This window comes from Lates calcarifer, unplaced genomic scaffold, assembly GCF_001640805.2.
Source record: "Lates calcarifer isolate ASB-BC8 unplaced genomic scaffold, TLL_Latcal_v3 _unitig_1281_quiver_1678, whole genome shotgun sequence".
NCBI lineage: Eukaryota > Metazoa > Chordata > Actinopteri > Centropomidae > Lates > Lates calcarifer.
The window spans coordinates 1-27,117 of NW_026115414.1; the positions used below are offsets into that span (position 1 = coordinate 1).

General features: G+C 41.1%; 2 protein-coding genes and 1 long non-coding RNA gene across 3 annotated transcripts; 1 reads left to right on the forward strand and 2 right to left on the reverse strand.

The window, feature by feature from the left end:
* Positions 1 to 102: 102 nt before the first annotated feature.
* Positions 103 to 11,183, forward strand: LOC108888055 (cilia- and flagella-associated protein 65-like; the record flags this gene model as incomplete). Its single annotated transcript, XM_051067198.1, is given in 37 exon segments — positions 103 to 269; positions 407 to 615; positions 789 to 811; positions 814 to 924; positions 1,007 to 1,079; positions 1,082 to 1,176; positions 1,178 to 1,232; positions 1,352 to 1,569; positions 1,572 to 1,619; positions 1,711 to 1,923; positions 2,062 to 2,138; positions 2,426 to 2,585; positions 2,788 to 2,916; positions 3,319 to 3,331; positions 3,429 to 3,655; positions 3,757 to 3,896; positions 3,986 to 4,070; positions 4,174 to 4,320; positions 4,687 to 4,852; positions 5,073 to 5,096; positions 5,098 to 5,202; positions 5,314 to 5,527; positions 5,796 to 5,924; positions 6,211 to 6,301; positions 6,458 to 6,543; positions 6,757 to 6,823; positions 7,126 to 7,236; positions 7,519 to 7,710; positions 8,018 to 8,176; positions 8,396 to 8,539; positions 8,692 to 8,808; positions 8,969 to 9,103; positions 9,181 to 9,231; positions 9,369 to 9,589; positions 9,679 to 9,807; positions 10,005 to 10,361; positions 10,488 to 11,183. Coding segments are annotated over 37 exon segments (4,752 nt in total), but the record flags the coding sequence as incomplete, so codon positions are not given.
* Positions 11,184 to 11,283: 100 nt separating this feature from the next.
* On the reverse strand, positions 11,284 to 16,378 carry LOC108888053 (FAST kinase domain-containing protein 3, mitochondrial). Its single transcript, XM_018683844.2, has 10 exons — positions 16,121 to 16,378; positions 14,929 to 15,846; positions 14,596 to 14,746; positions 14,243 to 14,430; positions 13,806 to 13,974; positions 13,538 to 13,623; positions 13,191 to 13,362; positions 12,890 to 12,959; positions 12,635 to 12,749; positions 11,284 to 12,336 (listed from the first exon to the last, which is right to left on the reverse strand). The coding sequence occupies exons 2-10, from the start codon at positions 15,802 to 15,804 to the stop codon at positions 12,241 to 12,243; spliced, it is 1,923 nt and encodes a 640-aa protein (XP_018539360.1). The 5' UTR covers positions 15,805 to 15,846; positions 16,121 to 16,378; the 3' UTR covers positions 11,284 to 12,240.
* Positions 16,379 to 17,914: 1,536 nt separating this feature from the next.
* On the reverse strand, positions 17,915 to 20,540 carry LOC108888054 (uncharacterized). The gene is made up of 2 exons (XR_001961743.2): positions 20,400 to 20,540; positions 17,915 to 19,776 (listed from the first exon to the last, which is right to left on the reverse strand). It is a non-coding gene; the product is annotated as an uncharacterized LOC108888054 (long non-coding RNA).
* Positions 20,541 to 27,117: the final 6,577 nt, after the last annotated feature.

The window sequence follows — 27,117 nt, forward strand, 5'->3', positions numbered from 1 at the left end:
CAGGATTGCTTTTAATAAATTCTGAGTACGTTTCTTGTCTCACATTAGTTACAAGTTCTGTTTATGCATTGGTTTGTGTGTCTGTCTTACTGCTTGGGACAGTGTGAGTACGAGGACAGCATTGAGTTTCAAAGTAAAGATGGCAGCTTCCAAGTATGTCTCCGCGCCACCATTCCCTGTTATGCCTTGGAGGTGCCTGACTCTGTGCTGCTGCCACTCTGTGCTGTTCAACACTCCTCCCATACCACTTTCCAACTTAAAAATGCAAGGTGTTTTCGTGTGTGTTCAGGGGCAAGAAAGTAAAAGATTTTTTTTTTCTTTCACATTACAGCATTCTTGTTCATCAGTCCCTCTCTCCTCTTCTTTTGCTGTCTTACCCACTTTCTGCATACTCTTCTTCCCTCAGTAAACTCCAGACATGTTTCCAATGGGTGTGTGCAGCACCGTTCCAGCTGAGCCCTGAGCATGGCCTGTTGAACCCCAGCCAGGAGTGTCACATCACTGTGGTCTTCAGGCCACAAGAAGCACTGGTGTACCAGCAGCAGGCCTATTGCAGGTTCGGAGAGGAAGGGGACAAAGCAGGGAGCTGCTGCACTGTGCTGCTGCAGGCACTAGGTACTAAAACCAACAGCTTAGACAGATGAGTTAAGATGAGTTTAATAGATCCAAAGATTTTGGCTACAGTTTATGTGGCTAAGTGGAATTAAAAAGTTACCAATTTAACCAGTTACCAAGGAAGTAGGAACCAATACTTGCTCATTTGCCTCATGTATTACCTCTTCTTTTAGCCAAATACCCATGTCTTCAGCTGAGAGATCAAGCTACCAAGGAGAAAAAGAACACGGGGGTTCAGTGCTGCACTTTGGTTCTGTGGCAGTTGGCCAGTGTTTGCAGAAACACTTTGATATCTTCAACCCCTCTCCTGTGAGTTGTACACAAAGATGCACAGATACATGTGTTCACTCTCAATGAAATTCCCTCATTTTTCTTTTACCCTCTCCCCCAGGTGACTGCATCTTTCTCTCTGTCACGACTGTCTGGCAGGGTGCCTTTGTTTGGGTCAGAGTTCACTTGTGATGTGACAAGGGTAATGTGGCACCTGGTGAATCACTACAAGTTACAGTCACCTATTCTCCTGCTGTGGTGGAAACTGTATCTGTCGAGTACTTATCTCTAAAAATGCAGAGGGGCACTTAATGAAACCCTGCTCAAACTCACTGGAAGCTGTATAGGTAAGGGACCCATAGAAAAGCACATGCATGCACAATCAAAATATATAGCTTTGCTGTCTGAAAGACAGATAAATATGTATGTAATATGTATATATAAAAATATTTATCTTTTTAACTAGGTCCCAAAGTTTCCTTGTCCACCTCTGTGGTGGACTTCGGCTGTGTTGAGGAAGGAGGGGCAGTCATACAGACAATGGAGCTGGTTAATTCTTCGTCTGTTGAGACCATCTACCAATGGGACCTTGACTGTAGTGGGCACAGTGTGTTCAGTATCCAGCCAGCAAGTGGCACTGTACACCCACATAGCCATACAACACTGAAGGCAGTCTATAGGCCCACTCATCCCACTGCAACCACAGGAGAGTGGCATGTCTCATACTGCACAGGGTAGGAGCCAATATACAGATGTACACACACTCACAGCACAGACACAAAACTGTTTAAGGCTACCTATTTATCAGACTAATCTTCCTTTTAGGACCCTCTGTTCATTGACCTGATTGGTACCTGTCACTCAGAGCTTCAGCAGCCAGCCATACTGAAACCTGAACACTTGGTTTTGTACAAGCTTCACTGGTCCCGCAGACAGAACCCACCAGACACAGTCAGTGCCATGATGCAAGATCATAATGTACACTTGGATCAGCAGGCAGTGCACACCACCCTGGAGGAGGTAGAGTACCACAGAGAGGTATGCACATTTGTAATGTAAATATCTTGAGGGAAAACCTTAAATTTCTTATGAGGACCCGATGCCACTACCAGAGGGCACAGTATAGGTTTTGTGTTGTTTCTGTGACTCTTACTCCTTCTCTGTGTCTTTTTCTAGCTGTCAAACCAAGAACTGGACAGTGCTACTGTTGTATTGAGAACTCCCATGGAGGAATTCTTCCAATCTTGCTTGGGGTATATGGATCCTCTCTCTTCCAGTTCTTCATTGTCTCCACATATATCTGCGCGGTGCCAAAGTGAGCTGCTGTTTAATCACAAAACGTCCTCCTCCTCACCTACGTCATTCACTTCCTCTCAGTTTGTCTCCATCACCAACCACACCAGGGGAAACTCAGGTACCACTGCCTGCCTTGGGTTGTGACTTCTCACCATGGCATTACCAACAGATTTTTTTCTGTATGAAACCATTTTATAGTTTTTCATGCTCTGTCTAGTTTCTGGTGCATGTGATTCTCTTCCAGCCTGGTGTGGACTGTTGCCAGAGACTCTCCATTTACAGTTTCTCCCTCATCATGTGACCTGGGACCACTGAAGTCCACTTCATTCAGAGTGACCTATGACCCCAAACAGCTCAACACTTTGCACGGAGCACAACTTGAGTGCTTTGCATACGATAAAATGGTATTGTAGGAGATTCTATACAGTAAACAGTTCATTACAACAAGTGATGTTACTTTTCTGTGGCAAAAAGTGTTAGGGTTCTTCAAAATTTGCCTCATTTTCTCCTCAGTTATTTCCCCATGTTGTAACACCCAAACAGTTTTTAATGCAACAAAATTTGGCTATGCTCTACCCTCCTCATCCTCCTCTCTTGATGGTGCAGGATAATCATCACATCAGTCAGCAGCTGCTGTGTCCACCCTGGTGTGTGACTGTCAGAGTCATTGGCCACTCTTTTCAGCCTGGCAAAGAGCACTTCATCCCATGCTGCTCTCTGAAGTCCCCTCAAGTGGTGAGACACATGCAATTCTTTTGCTATTGGTGAAGCAAGACAAACACATAATGAGTGATTTAACGTAGATTGATGGTACAAAGCATCACATACATACATACAATGCTACAGTGGCACAAGACAACTGACACTTTTAGTTAAATTTACAGTTCTAGATTCACATCTTTATATTTTACACTTAAAGAGGAAGAGAGACAATCAAAAATTATAAAGAACACAAGAACAGAGACACAAGCACTTGAAAGGCCACAAATCTTACAATCTATCTCTTTCTGTGTATTTGCCTCCTTCTCTTAATCTTTTGCCATTCACTCGATAAACAGCAAGTATTAAGATGATGTTTCCTTTCCCACAGAAAAAAATTACCAGGCTTTTCTAACTAAAACCTTCCTGTGAAATCAGTGTAAGGGAAATTGTAACACTGCTATACACTGAGAGATGTTTACTTTGGTAACATAACATATTTTTCGTTATAGGTGTTTCCGGCCCTGAGTGCTCTGTCCTATCGACAGTGCTCCTCCAGAATGGTGGAGACCTGCCCCTCACTTTCTGTCTGAACCGCAGCTCAGACCCTATTCTGGCAGAATCAGTGTGTGTAATTCCAAACTGTGGTCTGATCCAGCCTGGGCATCACCAGATCCTCACCCTCAGAACTACTCCAACAGAGGACAGTCCCAAAAGGGGGTTCAGTTTACAGCTGCAGCTCAATGCAGCTAAACACACACAAAGGTACTATACTGTATACACTACACAGGGACTCAGAGATACTCATGCTATATTTGAGAGTCACACTGTTCTTGCAGGTTTTTCTATCTGTGTATCTCTCTCTGTCTCCTTTAGGAACTGACAGTTGTGAGTGCTGTGGAAAAGCTGTGTGTGTCTTTGGAAGGAGATGGCAGTTTATATTTTCAGCCAACAGCAGTGGGCTCACAGACACAACGCTCCCACCAGATCAGGAATCTCAGCAGTGTACCCCTATGGTTGGTAGGCTATCCCTATGGTATTATTATTCTAGTCCTTTATTTGTTAATCTTGTCTACAGCTGGATCTCTGTGATTGTCCTTTCCAGGTTCCAGTGGAGCATTCCAGAGCCAGACCAGGAGCTTATCTTTGTAGAACCAGATGCTGGTGAACTGTATCCCAATGAAATCTCAGTGAGAGATTAGGAAAAGCACACATACAGTGCATTTATAGAGACTGTACTTAACAACTTATTACACATATACTGGGTAGCTGACTTTATTACTTTTATTACAGGTCCAGACATGGTCCTTCAGTCCACTGGCAGAGAGAGCATACACACTCAAACCTACTCTTACCTTCTGGCCAATCCAGACTGATGGATGTAACAAGTCACACCTCACCCTTAAAGTGATGGGAATGGGCTGCACGGGCTTCATAGAGGTATGACCAGTGGAAGTCTATACTATAGCTTCCACTGTAATTACCAAACAGCACACATACATAATGCTAATCTTGTCCTGGGCACAGTGCACGGTACCTGCTCTTCTAGTTGATTCAATCTTTGTTAGTGAAGTCTGTATTAGTGAAGAAAGTAAACATAGGATCAGTTGATAATTATATGTAAATGTTACTGGCCTCTGCAAGGATAATCTTACAATGAAAACAAATATGTACTGTTTGTGGATGTACTGTGATTGCATGTCAATTTCCTAGAAAATTCATATGACTCTTCCGCTCATGTTTGGAAATAGAGGATCTTGAAGTGAACCAAGCCAAGCAATTTGTGTGTGTTTGTTTCCTCCCCAGGCAGAAAAACCAGTTCTGGATGTAGAGGAGACTCTAGTTGGAAGTTATCGGTCAATTGAAGTTCCCCTGGTGAACAACAGCCCCTGTCCTGTGTCCTTTTGTCTCTCTGTACAGCAGATACTTCTGGATGAGGAACTTATTTATGATCCAGACACTGAGCCTAGTGGTATTCTTTATTGTGGTATTCCATGTGGTAGTTTTATGTATGTGTGTGAAATTTATCAGGTCATCATGAGTATTTGATTTTACCATGTATATCAGGACAACCTCTTTGTAGAGCTGTCTGGCCTGTAGGTGTAACAAAAAACTGCTGACCTCTACTAAGACAGATATAGTGGAATCAGTGTTGTACACTAAATCCAGTATGTATTGTTTGACCCTTTTAGCTCTACAGCTGGACTGTGAGAGGGGGAACCATCGCCTCACACTCCACAATGATGCTGCGATCTACTGTGAGACCATACAGGCGAGCCCAGTACTTGTGGAAAATCAGCTACCACACTTTGAATGCCAGTGGTACATAGAAAACAGGCAAACTTTACAAACATGGATATATTCTGCATTAGTTTTCTTTTGTTTCTTGTTACTTACTGCTCTCTCCTTTTCTGTATCTGCCTCTTTGCCCAGGGTTTGTGTTATCCTCTCCTCAGGCACTATGTGAAGTGCGAGCTAAGGGTGTGTTTCCCACCCTACAGGTGACTGATGTGTGCAGTGGTGGCAGTGTGAGCACACTCAGCAAGGTGCATCTATGGAAACTCTTCTCATTGGACAGCCTCAACATGCACCTGTTATCCAGCCCCTCCTCTGCAGAACTCACCTATGGAACCCCCACCAGGCACAGGTTAGGAGCAGAGCATCAAAACAATTAAACATTGTGCCGATTGTTTTTTTTTTTTTTTTTAAATTGTATTGTATTGCTCTTGAATGTTTTGTTTAGCACATTTATATGTTCACAATTACAACTGAACTCTTATAATAAAAGAAAATTGAATGAAAAAAGCCATAATACTCTTACTTTTTAGCAGTTTCTGTAAGTAGAATAGACCTCTTGTGTTTGCATTGTGGGGGCATGATGTGTGCATGACTTTGTCTTCTATTTTTACCCATAGTCTGCGCAGTTGTCCCTCCATTTTCACCAAAGCTGTGTTGGATTTCAACTTTAGTGCCGCTCCCGTGAATTCAGACCCCTCAGCTTTTGTGCTGATGTTTCACAACCCTGGTTCCATCCCTGTTGATTGGTGAGTAAACAACAGACTGCAGAGAACACAGTCATCCAAAATTAAAAATAACTTAATTTAACAATGCTTTTTATATTTGTCAAAAACCGTTCATGTATTATGTATACAGTGCTGTATAACAGACCAGACTGTCACATGTAGTGCATAAGGTTACCATTTTACAATTTTTGCTCTGGTGAAAATTGTGTTTATTGTGTTTGTTGGAGACAATTTTAATTGACTTTCTACAAATCTTTGGTTCACTTACTTCAGATCTACTGATTTGTGGGTTGCTCTTCAATATTAGGGCATTCCTGTTTCCAGAGGACCAACAGATAGAGTTGGAGTACTGGGCAGAAACAGGAGAGTTCAGCAGCACTGAGCTGTACCAGATGAAGGTTAGGCATGTCTTATCCTTATCTACAAACATAGTTTATGAATATTAAATATCACCATGTGATTTAAATTCACTGACATTAAGATTCCAGAAAAAGACATATTAGCTTAAAAAAAGATACAGCCACAGAGCACAAATATTGCTATCTCATTGACAGGTTCAAGACAATCGCGTGTTCAGCATTTCTCCTCGTTCTGGAACTCTGCACCCAGGCCAGCAGAGGGCAGTACGTTTCAGCTACAGGTCAGAGATAAATGCACAGGATCCAGCTCAGACTAGTGTTCAAATCAGAGAATTTGGTAATATCGGAAGAAGCAATAGCAAATAAGCTTTACTGCAATGATTTAACTATTGTGACATGAATATGTTTTCTTTTTTTTTAACCAGAAAACAGTTCTATAGTGACTGCTATACTCATATGTGATCCCAAAATAATTGAAACTTCTTCCTTTACAGCCATGACTTTGCTGGGACGGATCGGTTTCCTGTTGTGTTCAAACTCTCTTATGGCAGAGAGATCTTGGTGAGGCACAACTCCACATAAATGTGCATAAAGCTTAGAATTATTCATTTCATTCATTACTCCAACAACACACTGATGAAAATTTGTTAGATATTCATGGTATAATCAAATTCAAATGATTTCTTTTGCTATAATTAACACTTAAGTTACACACGTAGTAGTGCTATATCAGTAGTCTCTTTTATTTTCTGTAGATCTGAGGGAAAGTAGTAATTATATACAGTAAATGTAAATTTATCACTTCTGATAGTGTTTGGTTTTTTCATCAACTTCATGTACTTGTGATGTGTTTCGGGGCACAGCTTAACTTCCAGGGGGTGACAGTGGAGAGAGACAGACCATATCTCCATTTTGCCTCCAATCAACATGTGTTCACCTCTGTAACTATCGGGGACTGCAGTCCTCCGAGGCAGGTGCGTGTTTAGTTCATAAGTACATATGAGTGGCTGTGGGATGAAATATATATTGCATTTCAGTTAATATAATATTTCATCTAGCAGCTCCCACAGGGTTCTCCAGCTACTTAACGTGCAGCTCAAATATAATTCTCTTAGTAGTCAAATGCTTGTTAGACTGAAGTGTGTTCCTCTCTATTAAAAATACTTCAAACTGTTAACATTATAACCTCAGCTTCTGTAAAAGTCTAGAGAAAACCCAGGTGACTCTTCATCTGTACATCTTTGTTTCTGCTGCAGGTGTATGAATTACACAATGCTGGTGCAGTTCCAGTCCGTTATAAAGTGGACACAGCCGTGTTGTCACAGCTTCAGATGGACAACTTTAACCATCCAGCGCTGTGCTGCCTCAGTCCAGAGGGAGAGGTCCCTCCTGGGAAGACAGCTGCGTTGGAATGGATCTTTTCTCCACTGGAGGCTAAGATGTATCATGTATGACTTGAGCAGTGCTGTGCCTACTTTCTGCTGTCTTCTTATCACTGTCCCTTCAAAACCTTTATACTGTGTAACTGGTTTGTGCAGCTTTTACTGTAGGTACTGTAGTTAACCAGTGTTTTCTGAAGCATTCTATGAACATGTTACAAGATGAGTTTGAATGCTTAGATACACAGATAAAGAATTTTTTATTCATTTATTTATTTATTCATAAGAATGCCATGTAATATAGCATTTATACCATTAGCTATATAGCACACCCTAAATGGCCAATCTTGACTTTTCCTATTCTGTGTATCACTAGATCGATATTCCTGTCCACATCCAGGATGGGGACTCGACACTGGTGAGGTTTGAGGGATGTGGGTTTGATACTGCAACAATGATCTCCTCAAACCCATTTAACTGCAGTGATACTAAGGGATCCGTACCCTGTGCCCAGAGGGTGCCCTTCCCAGGACAGGTGAGAGCAACTGTGAACAGGGTTAAATACAACAACACCCACTCTCCTGATGAAGCTGTTGAATTTTGAATATCATTCAAATCATGTTTTAATTTAACTCTGAGGTCATTCAGATTCTGCCCAATACTATCAGTCTGTTCCTTAGAAGTTGTCTTGTCTTTGTGTCAATGATCATTTGAGGTTGTTTACATTCATCTCAATCTGTGTGTTGGTGTGTAGGTGGTATTCCTGTCTGAGGACAGTGTGTCTCTTGGTGACTTTCCTGTGTGCTCACAGTCTTCAAGAATCCTCTTCCTCACCAATGTGTCTCACACAGACACTGTCCACTATACATGGGACCTGCCACAGCAGGGCAACCAGCAGGTACAGGAAGGCATACATTTTTCTTTCATTAGCTTGAAAATGCTAACAAAAAATTAGCTTTTATTTGTGTGCCAGGTGACATGTCTATCCAGAATTTTTGATAAGGCTTAACTTAACATGCTGATGAGACTTGAGTGCCTATCTTGTGTCAGGTGGTGCAGATCCATCCAGAGCGAGGCAGCCTGTGTCCAGGGGAGTGTACTCTTTGTGTCCTTACCTTCACTTCTACTGACTACCCCACCATTTATCGGCTAGATCTCATCTGTCAGGTACCACAGCAGTACAAGTAGATTTAAGTATATTTAAAGCTGCATAAGTGTTTTTTTTTTTTTTTTTTTATCGTGGTGAACTTAAATCCAATATTCACTGATATTTTAACCCCTACAGTTTTAAGTTAAGCTCTCTTGTTAACCATTGTCTCATCTTCAGGTTATTCAGGAATCTGCACTGAATCTGTATCGTGAAGCTTTGCAACGCTTGGAGGAGGAGAAAGAGAGACAGCAAGATGAATTCACTATCACAGACAGGAACCTTTCAGAAAGCCAAGGAGATCTGATACATAAGGTCCTTCTTCAAATTTTCATATTTTTTTAATTATAAAACAGTCTTTTTTGTTGTATTCACCTTTTTTCTTGTTACAGGAACCTGTAGCAGCTCCAGTAAGAAAAGGGCCACCGCTCAGGAAATATAAGGTCTTCAATTGTTGTAATTATAAGGCCTATAGAAATCAAATTGAGACCTGTGGGAAAAAAATGTGAACCTTTGAGTTTTTATAAAGCTCAGCTTCATTTTGACTGCACCTTTATTTCTCATTTTCCCTCCTCCCCAGACTCTTCCTCCTATCTGTGCCAGCAGTAGCAGTGAAACAGTGGGCACTATATGTACTAAGCTAACAAGAGCTGAGCGGCGCGCACGCCGAGAAACACCAAGAGTACGGAGGCAGCCTGAACCACCCCAACCTGCTCTGTTGCACCTGGAAGTTACTGCACACTCCCACGGGCTTCTGGAATACCTCATGCACTTTCCTGTCCAGTTCAATAAGCTTTATAGGTAAAGTCTTCTACGACACACATTTAGCATCACTGGGCAAAATCATAACTGTATAGATACGCAACTTTTACACAAGAATTTTCTTTCAGGTGCCTCCACTCAGTCAAGCACAGGAACCCTGAAACCACTTCAAGAACCTCCCTTTCTGTTGGGCTGCCTCCACTAACACATGGCCCTGAGAAAGACATCCCCATGCATGTACTCACTTCTCTGCTAAGGTAATAGATGCACTGACATACAGTGAAGACTTTCACACAGACATCCACACTGACTCACTTAAATATACATCTTTGATATTAGATGTCATTTTTGAATCAGCTAGATGATGACTGGGTTTACAGTTAGGTTAAATGCAATGTAGCAAGAAATGATGTGCGTGTGTGTTTATGTTATCTTCCTTCCTCTCCTTTTTTAGGGACATACTTGATGATTCAGCTTTTGCCCAGTCTCTGATTACTTTAGCTTCAAAACCCATCACCTACCAGCCAACAAAATCCTCTAACTCCACCCCTGTCTGTCCCGCATCATCCTCTTCCCCTCAAGTGTTGTTGGACGGGACAAAGGCTGGATTGAGTGAAGAGCACACCACAGAGGACAGGGAGGGGACTGGAGGATGTTCAGGAAACATGCAACACACTGAACATGTGCCCGCTGACATGAGCGAAGGTGTTTTGCTGAACACCCTCCAGAACCTGATGATGGAAGCTATCAGTGGAGAGCTTGTCCTTACAGCTCACCCACGCACAGTTATCTTGCCACCTGTTTCTACCAGGTGAGGACCGACACACTGTACACATACACATCTTCAGTGGCTCTAGCTGTTTGGCTTCCCTTCACTTTTTGCTGCATGAGTCAGAGATAAAATATACAAAATGGTTAACATATTGTGTGTTATTAGAACCAAGAGGATGTCCAGAGCCATGGTTGAGGTGGAGAAACGCAAAAACGAACCAGTGGAGTAATTTGAAGCCTTGCCATCTACCCATCATCCCAGAGGCACATGTCTCTCCATTGTTGTCATGGAAATTGTGCTTAACACACATCAGCTGTCTTCTTTCCCCTGTTCAGGTTGCCCTGACATATGATTTGTGCCTCTTCTGTATCCCTCTGAGTCCCATCTATTGTTTTCTTTCCTTTGTGCAGTTTTATTCATGTGTTTTTCCTTCCAAGCTTGGCATGTCTCTGCAGTCACTTTGTTTCATCTCGCTTTCTTGTGATGATGAGACTACTGACTCCTCCATAAATATTTCATAAATGAGGTTACAGTTATATGAAGTCATTACCAAAGGATTGGGCATCAATAAAAGAGAGCTTCTGACTCCAAAAACATCATCATCTGATTGGTTTGAATAGCAAGTTAATGGGAAACATGGAAAATTCACAATGTGGCAATGATTAGAAACATACCCAGAGGCTACTTGACAGTGATGTATTGTATACTATGTTTTGTTTCCTTTTGTATTTGTCTGACATTCTGCAAGACTGCTGCATGAAAACTGACAAGATTATGGCTGAGGATACAAAAGGACACAATATATATTTAACATATTTAAATGTGTCTTTGTCTGACTCAACCATTCACAGAACATTTGGATTTTACTTTTTGCATATTAGCTTTACTTCTAACTCAGCCTATTCAGTATTTTTTCACAGTATATGTCTTTGAAATGAATCACTGCACCACCAGTCGAAAAGATGATGTGAGGCAATTTATGGTATTTATTATCTTCATACATCAAATAAAAGCATACTCCATGTCACACATTAGGTATATCACATTTTAAATTTGAACATCTTGTCAACTAAATAAGGTCACATTATTTCCTTCTACCCCAGAGACAATCAGGTGCAAACATACAGCAGGGCAGACGACAAAGGCTGAGGCAACGACAATGTGTCACAATATTTACATGTTCTGTATTCAGATGAACTACATAAATAGTTACCATCATGTTCATTTAACAACATAATAAATTAATGACAGAATATGAATAGGGAGGAATTATTCAAGAATTTTGATCCCTGAAATCAGTGGTAAAGTCAGTGTTACTATGGCATTACATCCGGTAGTGAGTTGCAAATATAAGAGGTGTGGTCACTCAAATGGCCAGGGAAGTAGTTTCCCAGCTGGTAAGACTACTCCTCTTTTGGACTGTGTTGTGATTTTACTCATCTTTAACTCTTTTTTTTGTATTTTAACAGAAAATGTATGCAAATCCAACCTCTGTATTTGTTTAATAGACAGCTTTTATATCAGATGCCTTGTTAAAAATTTCCCTGTAAAACTATTGAGTGAAATCTTTTCACTTTGATGCTCAAAACAAGGCAGACTGTTTCATAAAATGACAAAAGAAAAAAGCTAAGGTCACGTGGGAAAAAAACAGAAGAAAAATTTTTTTACCATAAATTCAGTTATACCTAGGCTCTTGGGCACTTAGATGTCTGAGAAATGTTTTAATCTGCCTTATTTGGATTGTAAGATTCGTACCCTGACATTAGGATATGTGTGTGCTGAAGCTGAATAGCACAGCCTTATATCTTCTTTATAATTCTTCACAGGTCAGCCATTTAAAGTCTCTGAGGAACCTCTGGTTTGACTACTGTCTACTGACAACTTTAACTTGCACTGAACCTGTGAGGTGACTGAGTGGTCAGTGGTTGAACTTGAAGATAGTGGGAAAGATCTTGTTGTGAAGATATTGGACCTGTTCCTTAGTTCTCAGCCTCTCAAATTCAAAGTAAGGGATCTGCAAGGGGAAAGGAGAAAAGATCTTGTTATTAAGTAGAGACAAAAAAATATATATTTGCCTTTTTTTTATACAGATAAAGGAGAGGGGCATTGTATTTTTGACCAACTATTTATTGCTTTGAAGGTAAAAAAGGTACAACGTTTAAGTAGAGCGATGTCAAAAATAATAACACTTCAACCAATATAACTGAGTCTTACCAAGAAAATGCTGCAAATTAGCAGTTAAAAAGCTCTAATGCCTAGCTGCAATGATCTAGTTTTACGATGAAGAAGCTGATAACCTTTGACGGGCATACCTGCACCACCTCATAGCCCATCCTGCGAAGGTGTCTCCTCTTCGTGGCTTCCTTCCCCAGCAGGTGTTGCGTGTTGCTGCAGAAACGGTTTTGACCATCTAAACACAGTGCCATCCTACACATGGACAAGACATGAGAAGGATGTAAATAATCTCTTTCTCAGTCGATTGATTAGACAAGTTGTATTTGTATTGGGAAATTACTATTTACTTTCTCAACCACTATTTGTCTCAACCACTATGACCGGTCTCTTACCTCTTGTATGTGTGATCCCACTGAGAAAGAGGCAGAACGTATCCCTTCTCATCCAGGCAGATCTCCACGTCTGAATAGAAGAGTGAAACGAGTCACTTGGTTGGATACTTTTGCATTATGAAAGGATTTGTCAGAAAATGCTCCAATAATATGCATCTCACCAAGCTAAGCATATAATGTGCTTGACAGATAAAGGTGATACTGATGTTGCGTACCATAACTGGTGGTTCTGTGGTGAAATTAAATTGCTGTATGCCTAAATTTATCATACATTTGAAAGACTTAAATCCTTGTAGCTTACCTATTGTGTATCCAGTAGGAGTAAGGATGCTGGTAGAGAAAAACTTTCCCCCAAGCAGCTGTGTTAGCGGTCCTTTGACATGTTTGTACAGGAGACTCTCCATGGGTGTCTCAAAGGCCTGGTCCACAGAGGAGAACCTCAACACATGGAGGGCGTGTGGCAGTCTGGGACCCTGATGAAGAAGGCACTGAGTAAAATTCATTTATCTTGCCACTTAACCAACTCAATCAGTCTTTTATGAGGAAAATTAAAAGTCATTGCGCATAATTAATTTTTTGGGAAGGTAGTCTTAGTGAGTTAACACTGTGTAAACATTAAAAGCTCTCCTTAAATTGTGTGTTGCTCACCCGGTAGTATGTACACTCCAGTGAGGTGGAGAGGTGGAGCTGTGTCAGTTGTCCCAATGCATTCTTGTCCAATGGCTCCCCCTGTGCTGTGGGACAGACAAGGACAGTTTACATCACAGACATTACATAGCCTATTACATACACACATACTCTGACATGCTAGACATCCACATGCTGTACTTCAGTAGCTTTGGTACTCAACCATGCACAATTGACACTTTTAGTTCCTCAGGCACCAAATCTGGGAACACCTGATGATTGTACATACCTTGCAGCCTTTGTAGGAAGTACAGGCTGAAAACTTTGGATATGTAGTTGAGCGGAAAGCGTTCCAGGTGGATGCAGGCGTGCAACACCTCAATCAGTGAGCGAGGCTGGAACTGGGAAAACCTTGTTGATAAAATGCTCTCGAGCTTCTTGAACATCTGACTGGAGCACTGAGGAGTCAAATGGAGATTCATTAGAACATGCTGCTTTAATGTCATGCTGTTTTTGCTAATAATTTTTACCTGCAGGACTGGCACTTTTACTTGAGGAGAGAATATGAATTTTTGGGTAAGCTGTATAAATTAACCGTATATATTATACAAAATTAGACATGCATAATTCATCCGGTTTTTGTTCAAGAATGACACATTGCTTTCAAAGCTGATGCATGCTTGCAATTCCAATTCATTGTCTTGTGATGGAGAGTATGTACAGTACCTGTGGCAGGTAGTTGAGTCTCCCCATGGCAACAATCTGTTTGGCTATCTGAAGGTCAGTGTGCTTCTCAGCATGGCACACAAAGTTCTCAGCCGCAGCTTCAAAGATCAGCTCAGAACGGCACCTCATTTGCAAACAGTACTCCATGACGGTACTGATCAGCTCAGGATCACACTCTCCCAGCCTCCCTGACACACGCAGCACAGCACCTCATGATTATTTTTTCCCCATTCTTAAATTTTTCCTCCCACAGAGTATCACACACATATTCGTGACAGAAACAGAAAAGGTTTGCAGAGAGAAACCTAATCAGACAAGTTTCCCTAAAACTATTCAAAACAGGTAAATCACACCTGGCAGGTGTTTCTCCATAGCAGCCAGGATGTCCTCATGATGCTGTCCCAGTATCATCAGCGCAGAGAGCACCCTGATTATTTCATTGTCGCTGAAAGCTTTAAAGATCCGTGATGCCCTTTGACTCAGCCTCAGTACCAGGGAAATAGCCTGTGAAACAGAATATTAGCATCAGTGTTATTTTCTCTTCACACTCCACATTGCGGGATGGATCCAGTAAGTATGTACATAAACAGTTAGTGTCCACCTGTGGACCCAATTAAAATATGTAAGCAGAAGCTGATTTCATCTCACAAATCAAACAGAAACTGAGAAGTGGCTGCTCTTCTCACCTGTCTCTGCTGTAACTTCACCAGGCACTGCAGAATATTGCTGACTTGACTGGCTCTCAGTCGGTGGACCAGCCTCTGTGTGTGTGTGTGCAAAGTGGACAGCATGAGTGTCTGCTTCTGGCTGGCAGGGTTGTAACTCAGAGCCAGCAGGGAGTAGACTCTGACAGCCTCGCTGGGAGAAACAACTTTCTCCTCCACAGCAGCACCTATGGAGTCCAGGACCTCTGTCACCATCGCTGACTGGTGGCCTTCCAGGGCGTGTGCCACCTCACCCAGGTGGCAGAGCTTTGCCACCATGATGTCCCTGTTGGAGAGGAGCCCCAGGCACTCACTCTTCAGTCTAAGCACCAGAGGGCTGTTAGCCTCCAGGCCAAATTCAGCACATGCTCCGAGTAAAGTGGCTAGTCCCTCTGCCCTGTCGTTGCTGGGGAGGTGTGCCAGCCTGGAGCACAGCTCAGGGATCACATCCCCTTCAAACAGAGACTGAATAGAGACTAGTGCAGCTTCATTGCCCTGTGTTTTGATGTATGGGCTGTATGAAGATAAGTGTGGAGCTGATCCTGACGCTGCTTTAGATGGCATGTGTCTTACAGCCTGGTACACAGTCAGTTCATCCTCTCTTTTCTCTGGCACCGGGATAGGAGCAGAGGCTGCACTCACCTGCTGGACTACTGCTGTGTTTACGTGCATGCTGTGTAAAGAACGCACACCGGTTACGCACGGTTGTTGCGCAACTACAGTTCTGCTGGTAAAATCCACATTCGTGCATCTTGACACTGAACTACAACGAATCAGACCACGATTCAGTGGGAAACACGTTGAGGTCTGCTGACAAGCCGCTCGGACAGAGGAGGAGATACAGGCGATGGACTTCATTGTTGTCTCAGTGATGTAACAGCTCCCTCCTGTCTCAGAACACTGTGAAACAAGAAAAGTCTCTGTCAGTGCATCGTCTGACCTTTAAACACCATGACGTTCACTTTGTAAAGTCAACACACGCGCTAAAACAACAACCAAAAAAACTTTACGACATTGATAAGAAAATGATAAACAAGAAAACTTGGCTGTTGCCAATTTTTGAATGAAAATAACGGAGAGTAACATATTTATATTATTGAAGTCATTACCATGAATTAAACTTGAATTAAAACTCTATAAGAAGCAATTTCAGACTGGGCTGCAGACGACTTACCTTCGGTGGGACAGCAGGATCGTGAAAGGGGGCTGTAGCATGTTACAGAAGTCGCCCTCAGCGTTTGGTAATAGCTTGTGTAAGATTCCATGTGTTTACATGTGCTGCCGCCCTGCGGTCAAAGCGCATACTGCAAGGCTGGCCGCGTCTTATGTACCCAACTGCTTTTTGATTGGTCGAGCCGCGCACCTCCGGATTGGTGAGAGGAAGCATAGGGGGAGTCGGTGCAGACAATGCCATCTTCTCATGGGTGCCATCATCCTTATTGAACAGTAAATCGTTATATTCATTTAAAAAAAAAAAAAAAAAAAAAAAAAAAAAACTCCCTCTCCATGATGAGAAGAATTATCATGCAAGAAATTTAAAGTAAAGTAAAGTAAAATAAGATAAAATAAAATAATAGAATGTTTGCAAAATAACTAAAATGCACCATGCTTATTAATTTGCCATCCCTCACGTACACACACAAAATATAAAGTGTGAAGTAACTGCCTATAATCAATCGACATTGTGGTACAAGATACTGATTTCCTCATCTCGGCGTCACTGCTTCTCTGTGTGTGGGTGGAGTGAACTATCTTGTCGTCACTACAAAATCTTTACTCAACACAGTGGTCCTTTGATTTATATCAACAAACCGGACAGGAAGCTGAATCCGCTGAAGCGCGATAACTGGTAACTAGAGAACTTTACTAACAAACTGTTTGTAGTTTCAGCTTCATTCATCTCCAAACATCATCTGACCAACAGCTCCTGTCGTTACGTTAAGTCCATCACAATGCGGTTAGTTAGTGTCACCTGTGTGAATTGATTAGCTAGCTAGCTTGCTAACATTACCTCAATCCGCCCCGTGTCAGACTGATCAAGGTTCCAGGAAATGTGATTTGCGTTTCTCTAAGTTCATTTTATGCAAAGATTTGAAATGCATGCTGAATGTTTTTACAGTTGCAAGATAATCCTAGCTGCCCCATCGACTGACCCTGTGTTTACTTTCTTTACTGATACAGACACATGAAGAGACTGAATCAGTCACAGCTCAGCTCTGGGAGGAGAAGAGACAGAGGACAAGATGAGGAGACAGAGGGAAAAAGAAAGAGAGAAGCTGATGAAGATGAGAGAGGAAGAGCAGGTACTGTCCACTGTGTCCAGGACAAAACTGATCACATTCAAACAGTGTTGGCCTGATTACCAACAAGATCACAAACCAAGCAAAATTATAGTGGGAAAATATAGTGTTATTGTGTAAATATATTAACACAAATATATGCATTTTTTGTACTGTTTGAAACATCTTCCTATAGTTCAGATCAAATATTTGCCAATTGTCTGGCCTCCAAATGTTTTAAAATGCCTATATGTAGATTAAGTTTCATGCTTTTTATTTATTATTGTTTTGTACCGCCACTACTTAAGAAATACAACTGCACAACTGATTGCAGCTAAACTGTCTGAGAAGTCTGGTAGTAAAGGATTTCACCTTCATTTAATGTGTAGTCTTTTGGCTTTATGTTATTTTCCATAAATTATGGATTACAATTAACTTCATAGCCATTACCAACCTGTGCTTCATCTTAATGAGGCCACAGCATCTGTGCTCAGCTTTGAACAAGTCCCACAAGATGGTGCTATACACAAAGAAACTGACCTACCTTCCAGTTGACGTTGCCTTAGGTCACAGCTGAGCTTAATTTCATCCACATTTAACAGAGGGAACAAGCTATGAGTGGTAATGTTACAGTAACATCGTTCATCTCAGACAGACAGGTCTTCAACATTTCCCTCATTAGTCACATAGAAAATCACAGCTTTTTATTCAGAAATTAAGTAGCCTTTTCTCTGACATGCACTGTGTTCAATATAAGTTCACATGCAGAGTTTGCTTGTGTTAACTATGTAGGTTGTATGAAATCAAGGTCACAGTTAATTAAGTGCAGAATATTTAACAAAATGAAACCCATTTTTTGACGAGCATATACTCTGATACTAGACTTGATGAAGGTCCATACCAGATTGTGCTTCTCTTTTGAGCGCTCTGTGTCCGTGTGCGTGCATGTGTGTGGCTGGTGAGACACAGAGTGTATGAAGGTTGATCCAAAAGTCATCTCCCTCTTTTCCCTCTATCTCCAAGACCATCTGTGTTTGTGTGTGTGTGAGACTGTGTGTGTTACCCATCTGGCTGGTCCCCTCTATCTCTTTGCAAACAAGCGGCAACACCACAAGCCCTCTGGACACAAGTTGGACAGAGAAGAAAGAGTAAAAATACCCAGGGCTTTCAAATGGTGAGCAGGGCAGACCAGATAAGATCTGTTATAATAAAGTTACTGTTCTGCCGGTAATGCTGATGAATCACACTGAATAGTCACTCTTGCTGTGTGTGTGTTGTGTGAGGGAAGTGGAAGATTGAATAAATAATCAGTTTAGATTTAGACTAGAAGACTGAAAACTGAAATATTTACATTTGTGTTTGTGTAGTAAATCTTTAAATAAACAGCATGACTTTCTCAACCAAAAATACATGTTTACAAGCAGTACAAATTCAAACAATACCCACTGTAAACCATAATCATAAATTAAGTCTTGCTAAGTACCTTTTGTATTTCAGCTTGTTGTGACAGAACACACCTTTGAATTTGCATAAAGACAGCGAGCTTCTTTGAGTGCTAGTCAGAGAAACTGGCAGAAGTTTTGGAAACTTACAAAATGTAATTAACACAGTGGAAACACATGCCAGCACACACACTGATCTATGTACCCACAAACACACAGTGTGTGGGAATAACATCACACAGCGCTTTGGCCAAATCTAATCTAATAATCAAACTTCAGCAGTGATGTTATCATTAGTCACAAAATTGTGACGCATTTGGAGAACATGTCTGCTCTGTCCCCGTCTAGCTACAATTATTGCTGCTATTGGATTAAAAACAACGCAGTCCAAATGGTTAACTTTACTGTGAAATTAAGAGAGTGTGGTTCCTTATCAATACCACACTCAAGTGTTTGAAGCTTGACCGAAAATGTTAAATTGGTTGTCTATAGCATCATGTTACAGTTTAAGGACCGTGTTTAGCTTGAGTTCAAATTTGAAAAAGATCAAAACATCATATAATCAGTAAAGGACTTATTACGTTGTCACTCCACATCTCAGTGCTCTCTAGAGCTCTGTTTTTGTTTAAAAAGGCTGATTAGCTGCTGAACGGTTGATGTCATAACCTGTAAAAACACTGAATGGGGAACAGTCTGGGTGCCACCTTAAGCAGCAGTTCTCATTATTCTGTCCACCCTTACAAATTAAAGGACGTACAACAAAGCGTACATTCTCTGGGCAGTTATTTAGATCAGTGTCAAAAGTGATGGCTGCTGTCAGTATTAAACTGAAAGGGAGCTACATTAACATTTTTTAAATATACTGTTGGGTGGCTAAATCTGTAGAAATGCCTCATACTTTATTTACAGGTAATAAGTTTTGAATATAAATCTTGTAAATCTGAGGTCCAACAGATGTGTTGTCAGTGTTTTCTCCCTCACAACATTTGCAGAGCTGATTTCAGATTTTTTTCCAAATCCTGCGTTGTTCACATCCATTTCTTTCTTCTTTACTGGTGCATTGCTGCATTTCTGCAACACAATCCCTCAGCCCGTGGAACAGTGTGAATCTGTTGGCAAGAATATGAATTGCAATGGTCAAAAACTTAGTAACAACTGACTAGAGCAGTTAAATTAATGCAGAGAAATAAAGCATGAAATATTTGTTTGTGAAATGTAAGAGTGTAAAATTCTACAATAATATAAAATGGCTGTATCTCAACATATTCTTATGTACACTTGAATAAATGTGTTTCAATACATTTCACCGCTGCTGAGTAAAATTCACTATGATTCAATCAAAGCTATCAAATGCAAAGAAAGCTCGAGCACTTCTGTGTAGCCAGAATTTATCTTGTAAATTTATCTTGCGAACTAAGAATGTAAAAGTGTTTCCAATCTTATGTTTTGAATTTGTTTTTTTCTTCATAGTTCTGCCTTTGAGGCAATGAAATAATCCTCTAAAAAGAGGTCACAAAAATCCATTTATAAAAGCATATAAGGACATAAAAGCAAAACTTGCCAAACTTGAGGGCAAACACTTGAGGACGGTGCACAGACACCACAGACTTAAGTGTTTCCTCCTCTACTCTCTGCCTGTGTACAAATATGGCACTGCAGGAGGAGATTCTTGAACAATTCAAATTCCTCTGGCAATTCAAGTGATATAACTTGACTGAGGAAAGATCTGTACCTGGTTCATTGAAACCTCCAGGTTTAACTCCTTATCATTGCCTCTCTGCAGAGTTACCATTTATTCTCCCCTGGTCATTTGGTCGATTCCAAGTGTCTGCAGATTGTTATGATCCAAATAATATGTGTCCAATTACGATGGGGTCACTGAGCCGAAACTAGGCCAACCCTATGAGAGAGAAAAACCAGGATATATCTGCATCACCAAATTATGTAGCTTTTGTTGACAGTTTGCAGCCATTCGCAGTGAGAGACAGTTGCCTGAAACAGGGTTTACTTTCATTACTTGCTGTAACAAGACCATAATTTTGCATAACTTCAACTCCTTCCTCTCTGAAAACAGACTTTCTTCTTCTGGACATGTAAAATCATGTGGCAGCAAGAGGTATCAATATTTTATACTACAACCTCTCTCACACTTTAAGTGTGTGTATGTGTGTGTGTGTGTGTGCCAGTTATGAAGGAATTTCATGAACATGCCTTTCTCCTGGGGATTCCAGGGATGACTGTGGTTTGTTTTAAAAAGGTTAGGGCCCTCATGTGTTTCTGATTTAGATCTAATTCAAGTTGTCATATAAAATATTAGCTCCAATGGGATTTCCAATCATTTTTGATCATAATCGCCTGGGAATGTGTTTTGTGGACTTTGCAGTGTGGGCGAGGCATTTTTCTATGGAAACAAAGGGGCGCACGTGTGGCACAGAGAAAGAAAGGGAAAGAGAAGAGAAAGAGGGTGAAAGAGAATCACATCCAGAGATAGGTGGTGCATTCTGGCAGACAGTAGGAATCCATTTCACGCCCAGATGAAAGCAGTGTGAGAGGGGGAATGTGTGTGCAGCGTGTGTATGATAGGTGTGGCGGGACAGGGGTTAGGCCTGTTAGCTTTTCCTGGGTGGAGGAGGGAGGGAGAGAACACTTCATAACCCGGACCAATGCTCTTTCAGTTCAATCAATGACAGACCCAAGGGGAAACCACAAGTTATTACAACAGATTGTTTATGTAGTATTTTTTCTGTACAGATAAGATTTCTCATATGAGATTTTCCAATACACTATGAGACAGTATAATACAGTATTCCAGTATAGTAAATAACAGTATTCACTGTGACACAATGAGTTGTGTGACATAAAAGTGGTTTGGACATAGTCCTTAAGATTCCTCATCTGGGAACCATGAATGTCAAATTCATCAGATACTGAGATACTTCTCAGGATTAATGAAAACTTTATGACTGATTGGGGGCATTAGAGGAAAGGCTACGGGATCACCAATGTTATTATTCACCATGAATTTTTGTACTGAACAGTTGTCAAGATAACTCACTAAAAGCCAAAAATGTCAACCTCACGATGGCACTAGTCAGGGGTTATGAAAGTCAGTAGGATTCATCCTCTGGGGATCATGAATGCCTCAGACTGGGCCAGTCTGACCGACATTGACAGACTTTTGACTGACTGACTTTGACCTCTGTAAAGTTAGGCCACTAGCATAGCTAAAAATGGCTGTCACTGCCTTTTGTTCTTAAATGTAATCTTCAAGGCATTCTTGAATTTAAATGTTCACCATTATATGAAATTTTGGCTTCAAAACAAACAGATCTACACTGCACTGAAACAATATGTGCACTTGACTGGCCAGGTGTGATCGTGTGAAATTATATCAGTGTGAACCAGCGTGAAATTAAATGTGTTTGACTGAACATGCCCATATACAAAGTGCTAGTTTAAAGATGCCAAAGGAAACATGAGGATTATATTAAAAATGTCTGACATGTGCTGTGAGATCAAGTCCAACTTTTGTCATGTCACGAACAAATCCCTGTTTTTGCCCCTGCCATTCTTCTCCACCTCAGCTCCAAAATGTCTTGTAGAGCAAAACTAAGATTATAAGTTTAATGTAATGACTGAAAAATGCACTGCTGGCAGCTCAGAGTGAAGCTCCTGTATCTATCAGGGCGTTCTCCTTTACAACTCTGAACTAAGTCCCTACAGATGTATTATACATGCTGGAAGGACACGTCACATAACTCCACTCTGAGCTATGTGATTAAAACATAACAGTCAGAGAATAAACAACTGAGGGAATACCAGTTAATCACAGAGCTGTTTAAGGTCAACATGGCATCATCATCATCATCATCATCATCATTATGGGAACATGTGAAGGGAGTATGGAGGGACTATACTCAAACTAGAAAATCCTGGTCACAGCTCCTGTGTTGGCAAGCATCTATCCTGCTGTTGTGTCTTTGAGCAAGACACTGAATCTCTTGTTCCCAGCAGTGTTGTTCTGAAGCAAACCGGCAAAGAGGAGATAGTAAACCACTCAGAGGACCACACTGATGGTTTTACCCTATTAACCTCAGATCACTTACACTTTTCTCCTAAAGCACACTGCACATTTTTGTACTGATTTAGTACTGAGCAGTCAGTCACCTGGTTTCAACTCGGTTTAGTATGAAAGCTTAAATTAAAACTGGCATGAAATTGTTCACTGCTTTGAACATATTCTTGCATTGTAATTGTGCGGAAATGACAGTGTAGTCTGTTTCAAGCACAGATCAGTCTCCTGTTTAGTACATTCAAGGAAACTCCAACATTTGAAAGCTGGCTTACAGAATAACATACATGCACACATTCATACAAAATCTACAATTGTTTGTCTGTCTACAGTGAATATAATGTACAGTATCAAAGTATTAAAACACTGAACCCAACAGTGTTCTTGTGGAGGTTAGTCCAGCTCAGTGACTCTGGCCTAGATGCTGATGGTGAAGTATGGGGCTGCACACAATGCACATCATGTACAATATGAATCTATTGTATGTGGGCTGATGGCCATCTGGTTAGGGGCTGTTCAGTGTCTCCTCCCAGCAGGCAACTAAAGCTGTGAGCCAAGACCCCAGGCCCAACACCCTGCCGGACTTTGAAATCAGATCTTTATTGTCCATAAAGCCTCAGCCAAGTATGAAGAATCAGCCCTCCCTAACAAAACACACTCATCCAGCAGAGAGAGGGACAATACGAGAGGGAAATCGGGGGAGAGTGAGACACGGACACATAAAAGGGGAAAGAAGTTGGGGGAAGAAAGAGGGAGTAAGGTGGTTGAAAGATAGATGTGGAGAGAGAACAGCCAGCACAAAGCACAGTACAAGTGTCATGTTTATACTCACAACTATGCTGCAGTTATTTATAGGTTATTGAGATAACTCAATTTTCATAACTTTCTAATTTTGCTGCGGTTGGTCCCAGTTCACATATCAATGCAGCACTCTCCACGGAGTTTGGCTTTCTGTGCTAGAACATCACAGTATGTTCTGGTTCAGGCATTACATGCCAATTATTGTTCAAAGGATATGGACCAAAAAAGTTAATGTTTAGCAGGTCAACATAATTAAGTTAAAAGTCAAGTAAACAAACAAAAGTTTACGTTTTGTATAAATTGAGCAATCATTTTTCAAGTGTATTATTACTTTGTAAGATGGAAACATTTTGAATAGAGCATATGGGAAATGTATTTTTGCTGAAAATGCATTCAACTGTTCATTATTTCTGTAAAGCAGCAGAGGACTAAAGGAGCATGGACACACCTGGAGGAATAGCATACATCACTTTTGAAGAGCTGTGGAAACTAGAAAACAATAGGGTGGATTCAGAGAGGCCTGATCACAAGATAACCAGAGCTGCCCTAGATGGGTTATGAGAGAAGAAGAAAAAAATACCCTCAGTCTGTTCATCTGAGACCAAACGCTGCACAGATAAATCAATGAGCTTCTGGTGACAACGTGAAAAGTATCATGTTTGAATTCGGTGAAGATTGCGTGGCTCAGTGCTAGTGGTGCAGAGATTTACGCAGAGAAAAGTTCATCTCAGAAAGGTGAATTATGGACTTAGCAGCACAAATGCATTGAATCAAATTATCATCATCTTGTTATTGCAATAATCCTGCAAATCCAGTATTGCCATAATGGGCTCTGCTCACTTATTTGTAGCACTGAGGATAGAAAGTAGCACATGTTCTTCAGTTTAGTAATATAACCCATTGTTAGGAAACTGATCATTGTAATGAGAGCCTACTTAGTAACTACTGCACAACAAGAGGAACTAATGAGTAATTAATGAGTCATTGCTGTTTTGTGGAACTCACTGACTGATTCATAGTTAATCAGAAACTACCTGTGGGGTCTGTATATTGATTCACAGATATTTCAAAAAAACAAAAAAAAGTGTTGATGTGTTAAATGTTTTTGTATACCTGCATTTTTTATAATCAGCCATCCACAAGGAAATGGCTGAACAGACTAAATTGAGATAAATGACCAGTTACTCCACCTGTTCCTCTGTGTGTACTGTACAAGTGAGCTCAGACTCCCTCAGTGATCATGTTTTAAATGGTCTCCGTATTTGCATCTTTCAGCTTATGTTGCCAGACTTACAGTTACAGTTTCAGAACAAGACAAATAGAATATCTCCATGGCAACACCTGAATTGTGTTGTCAGTAAGCACCAAATCAAACTATCACAGAGGAAGCTGAAAATGTTAGAAAGTTGACCTTGTAACATTGCTGCTCAGCAGACAGCATTTCTTTAAAACTTCAGGTTTGGGGGACGTGTGTGGATATGAGGCCAAAACTGGGACAAGAGATACATTTTCAAAACATACCCGCATTAGTGCAGATAAGGTTTGAATAGCGTGGGCAGATTTGAAACTCGTTCCAGTGAATTCCAGTGGATTCATGTGCTTGTGCAGAGCTCTGACATCTGAGACTTGATATTTGGCTCACAAACAGCTTCATATTCGCAAGTTGAGGCTGTCAAGAAATAGAACTTAGATGACAGACAAGAGAAAAACACAGATGTCATAAACAAGATCATGTAAATATGCTGAAAAAAGTAACATTTGTCTACCTGTAATTCATAAGTAGAAAGGTATTTCTGGATAGCACACAAATGCTCCTTTCCAGCTGACTTTTCATGTCAGCTGTGTTACAATGCTAATGATTCTTTGACCGGTATAAAGCTTGAAATTAAATGTGATGAATTACATCAAATAAGCTTCAAGTCCGTACAAGTTGTTGTTCGTGTTGAGGAGAAATGAACAGAGACTGAGTCTGATATGAAGTCGGTTAAAATGCATCATAATCTCTGAAAATACCGTGATGTTCTTCGACAGCTAAAATGTAAACTATACAGGATTTAAATGGACCAAATCAAACCAAAAACTATGGTGTGTTTAAAAATGGATTTGTCTCAAGTTATTTCAACCTTTTCATAAGGCACTGACACACAAAAATATTTAAATGGATGAAAAGTTTGGATAATAAATGGAACCTGCCCCTACACACACTCTTGATGTTCCACTCTTGAGTGAAATATGACTTTATTCTCTTAGAGTTTTGTGACAAATTTGGGAGTCAAGACTTTTTCTTTATCGGTTTTGAGTTAGAGGTCACAGTCAGAGATAACTTGAGTGAAGGCATTTTAAAGCCACAGTTATGGTTCATGCATAAGTAAATGGAACCGAGGCCTTCATGTAAGACCGTGGTACTTGGCTGGGTGAGTTCCGACTTGTGTTACACTTGTGATTGATTGCATCACTGCAGTGGAACGAAGTCGGGTGTCAGGGCTTTTATGGGCGACCAAACAGTACAGTGGTGGTTGAATTTCAATGGATATGCCCTTGGCCAGACAGGTGATAATACTACCCACCCCCACCCCCGTTTACACAAACGTGCCGCGCGCATTTAGAACACTGGTAGTTTATCTTGAGGCAGCTGTTAAACTCTGGCTACTTTTGTGTGCAAAATGGCTGAGATGAAATAACAGTGTTGTCTTTAAACAATGTTCACAAATAGTGGATCGGAAAACAATGTGAGCCAAAATAAAAACATGATAAGGCACCCATCCATTGTCTGCTGGCACACATATCAGAAAGGCGCTACCACACCTGTACTGACATCACCTCATTCCATTAGCTCTTATTTCGGGTCCACATAAACACACTGAATGGCAAGTCCGTGTTCCGTGTGTGTGTGTGCGGGTGTGAGTGTGTTTACCCCCTTTCTGCTCTGAGCCGGGTCCTCCTAAAACTAATTGCAGTTTCTTTCTCTCTCCCTCTCTGAGTGACAGCGAGGATTTCGCTTCGCCCGGAGCGACGTCACACCAAGGTGGAAGAAAAGAGGCGCATTTTTCCTCCCTTTATCATCCAAAGAAAACACTTCGACAGACTGTGGCACACAGACGCCTCTACCTGCAGCCGGTGCGCACCGAAACACCGCTTCACCAAGTTCATCAGTGCGTCAGCTCAGAGCGCGTAGAGAACATCCAGCAGCACCAAAGAGACCAAGATTTCTTTTATTTATCTGTCAGGCAGCACTGCTCTCCTCCGTCGTCTTTAATATCATTTCATCGTTTAGAAAAGAGCAGAGATTTCGAGTTTCCTCGCAACCAGCGCTGTTGCGTGCGCTATTCCGCACTCGGAGAGGACTTCACTGCCTTGTCACTTTCTCTTCCCTCCTCAGACCGCGTGAGAGGGTTTAATGTGCTGCGACAGATAGAGCAGAACGACAATGAAGAGGTTAACCACACCTTTGAAAGCGGACATCTCTTCAGTAACCTCTTGACCAACTTTGTTGCGCATTAAGATGCGCCGACAGAAGAGGAGTTGGATGATGAACCTTTTGCGCTCTCGTTGACAGACACTTTCCAGTGAGATTTTT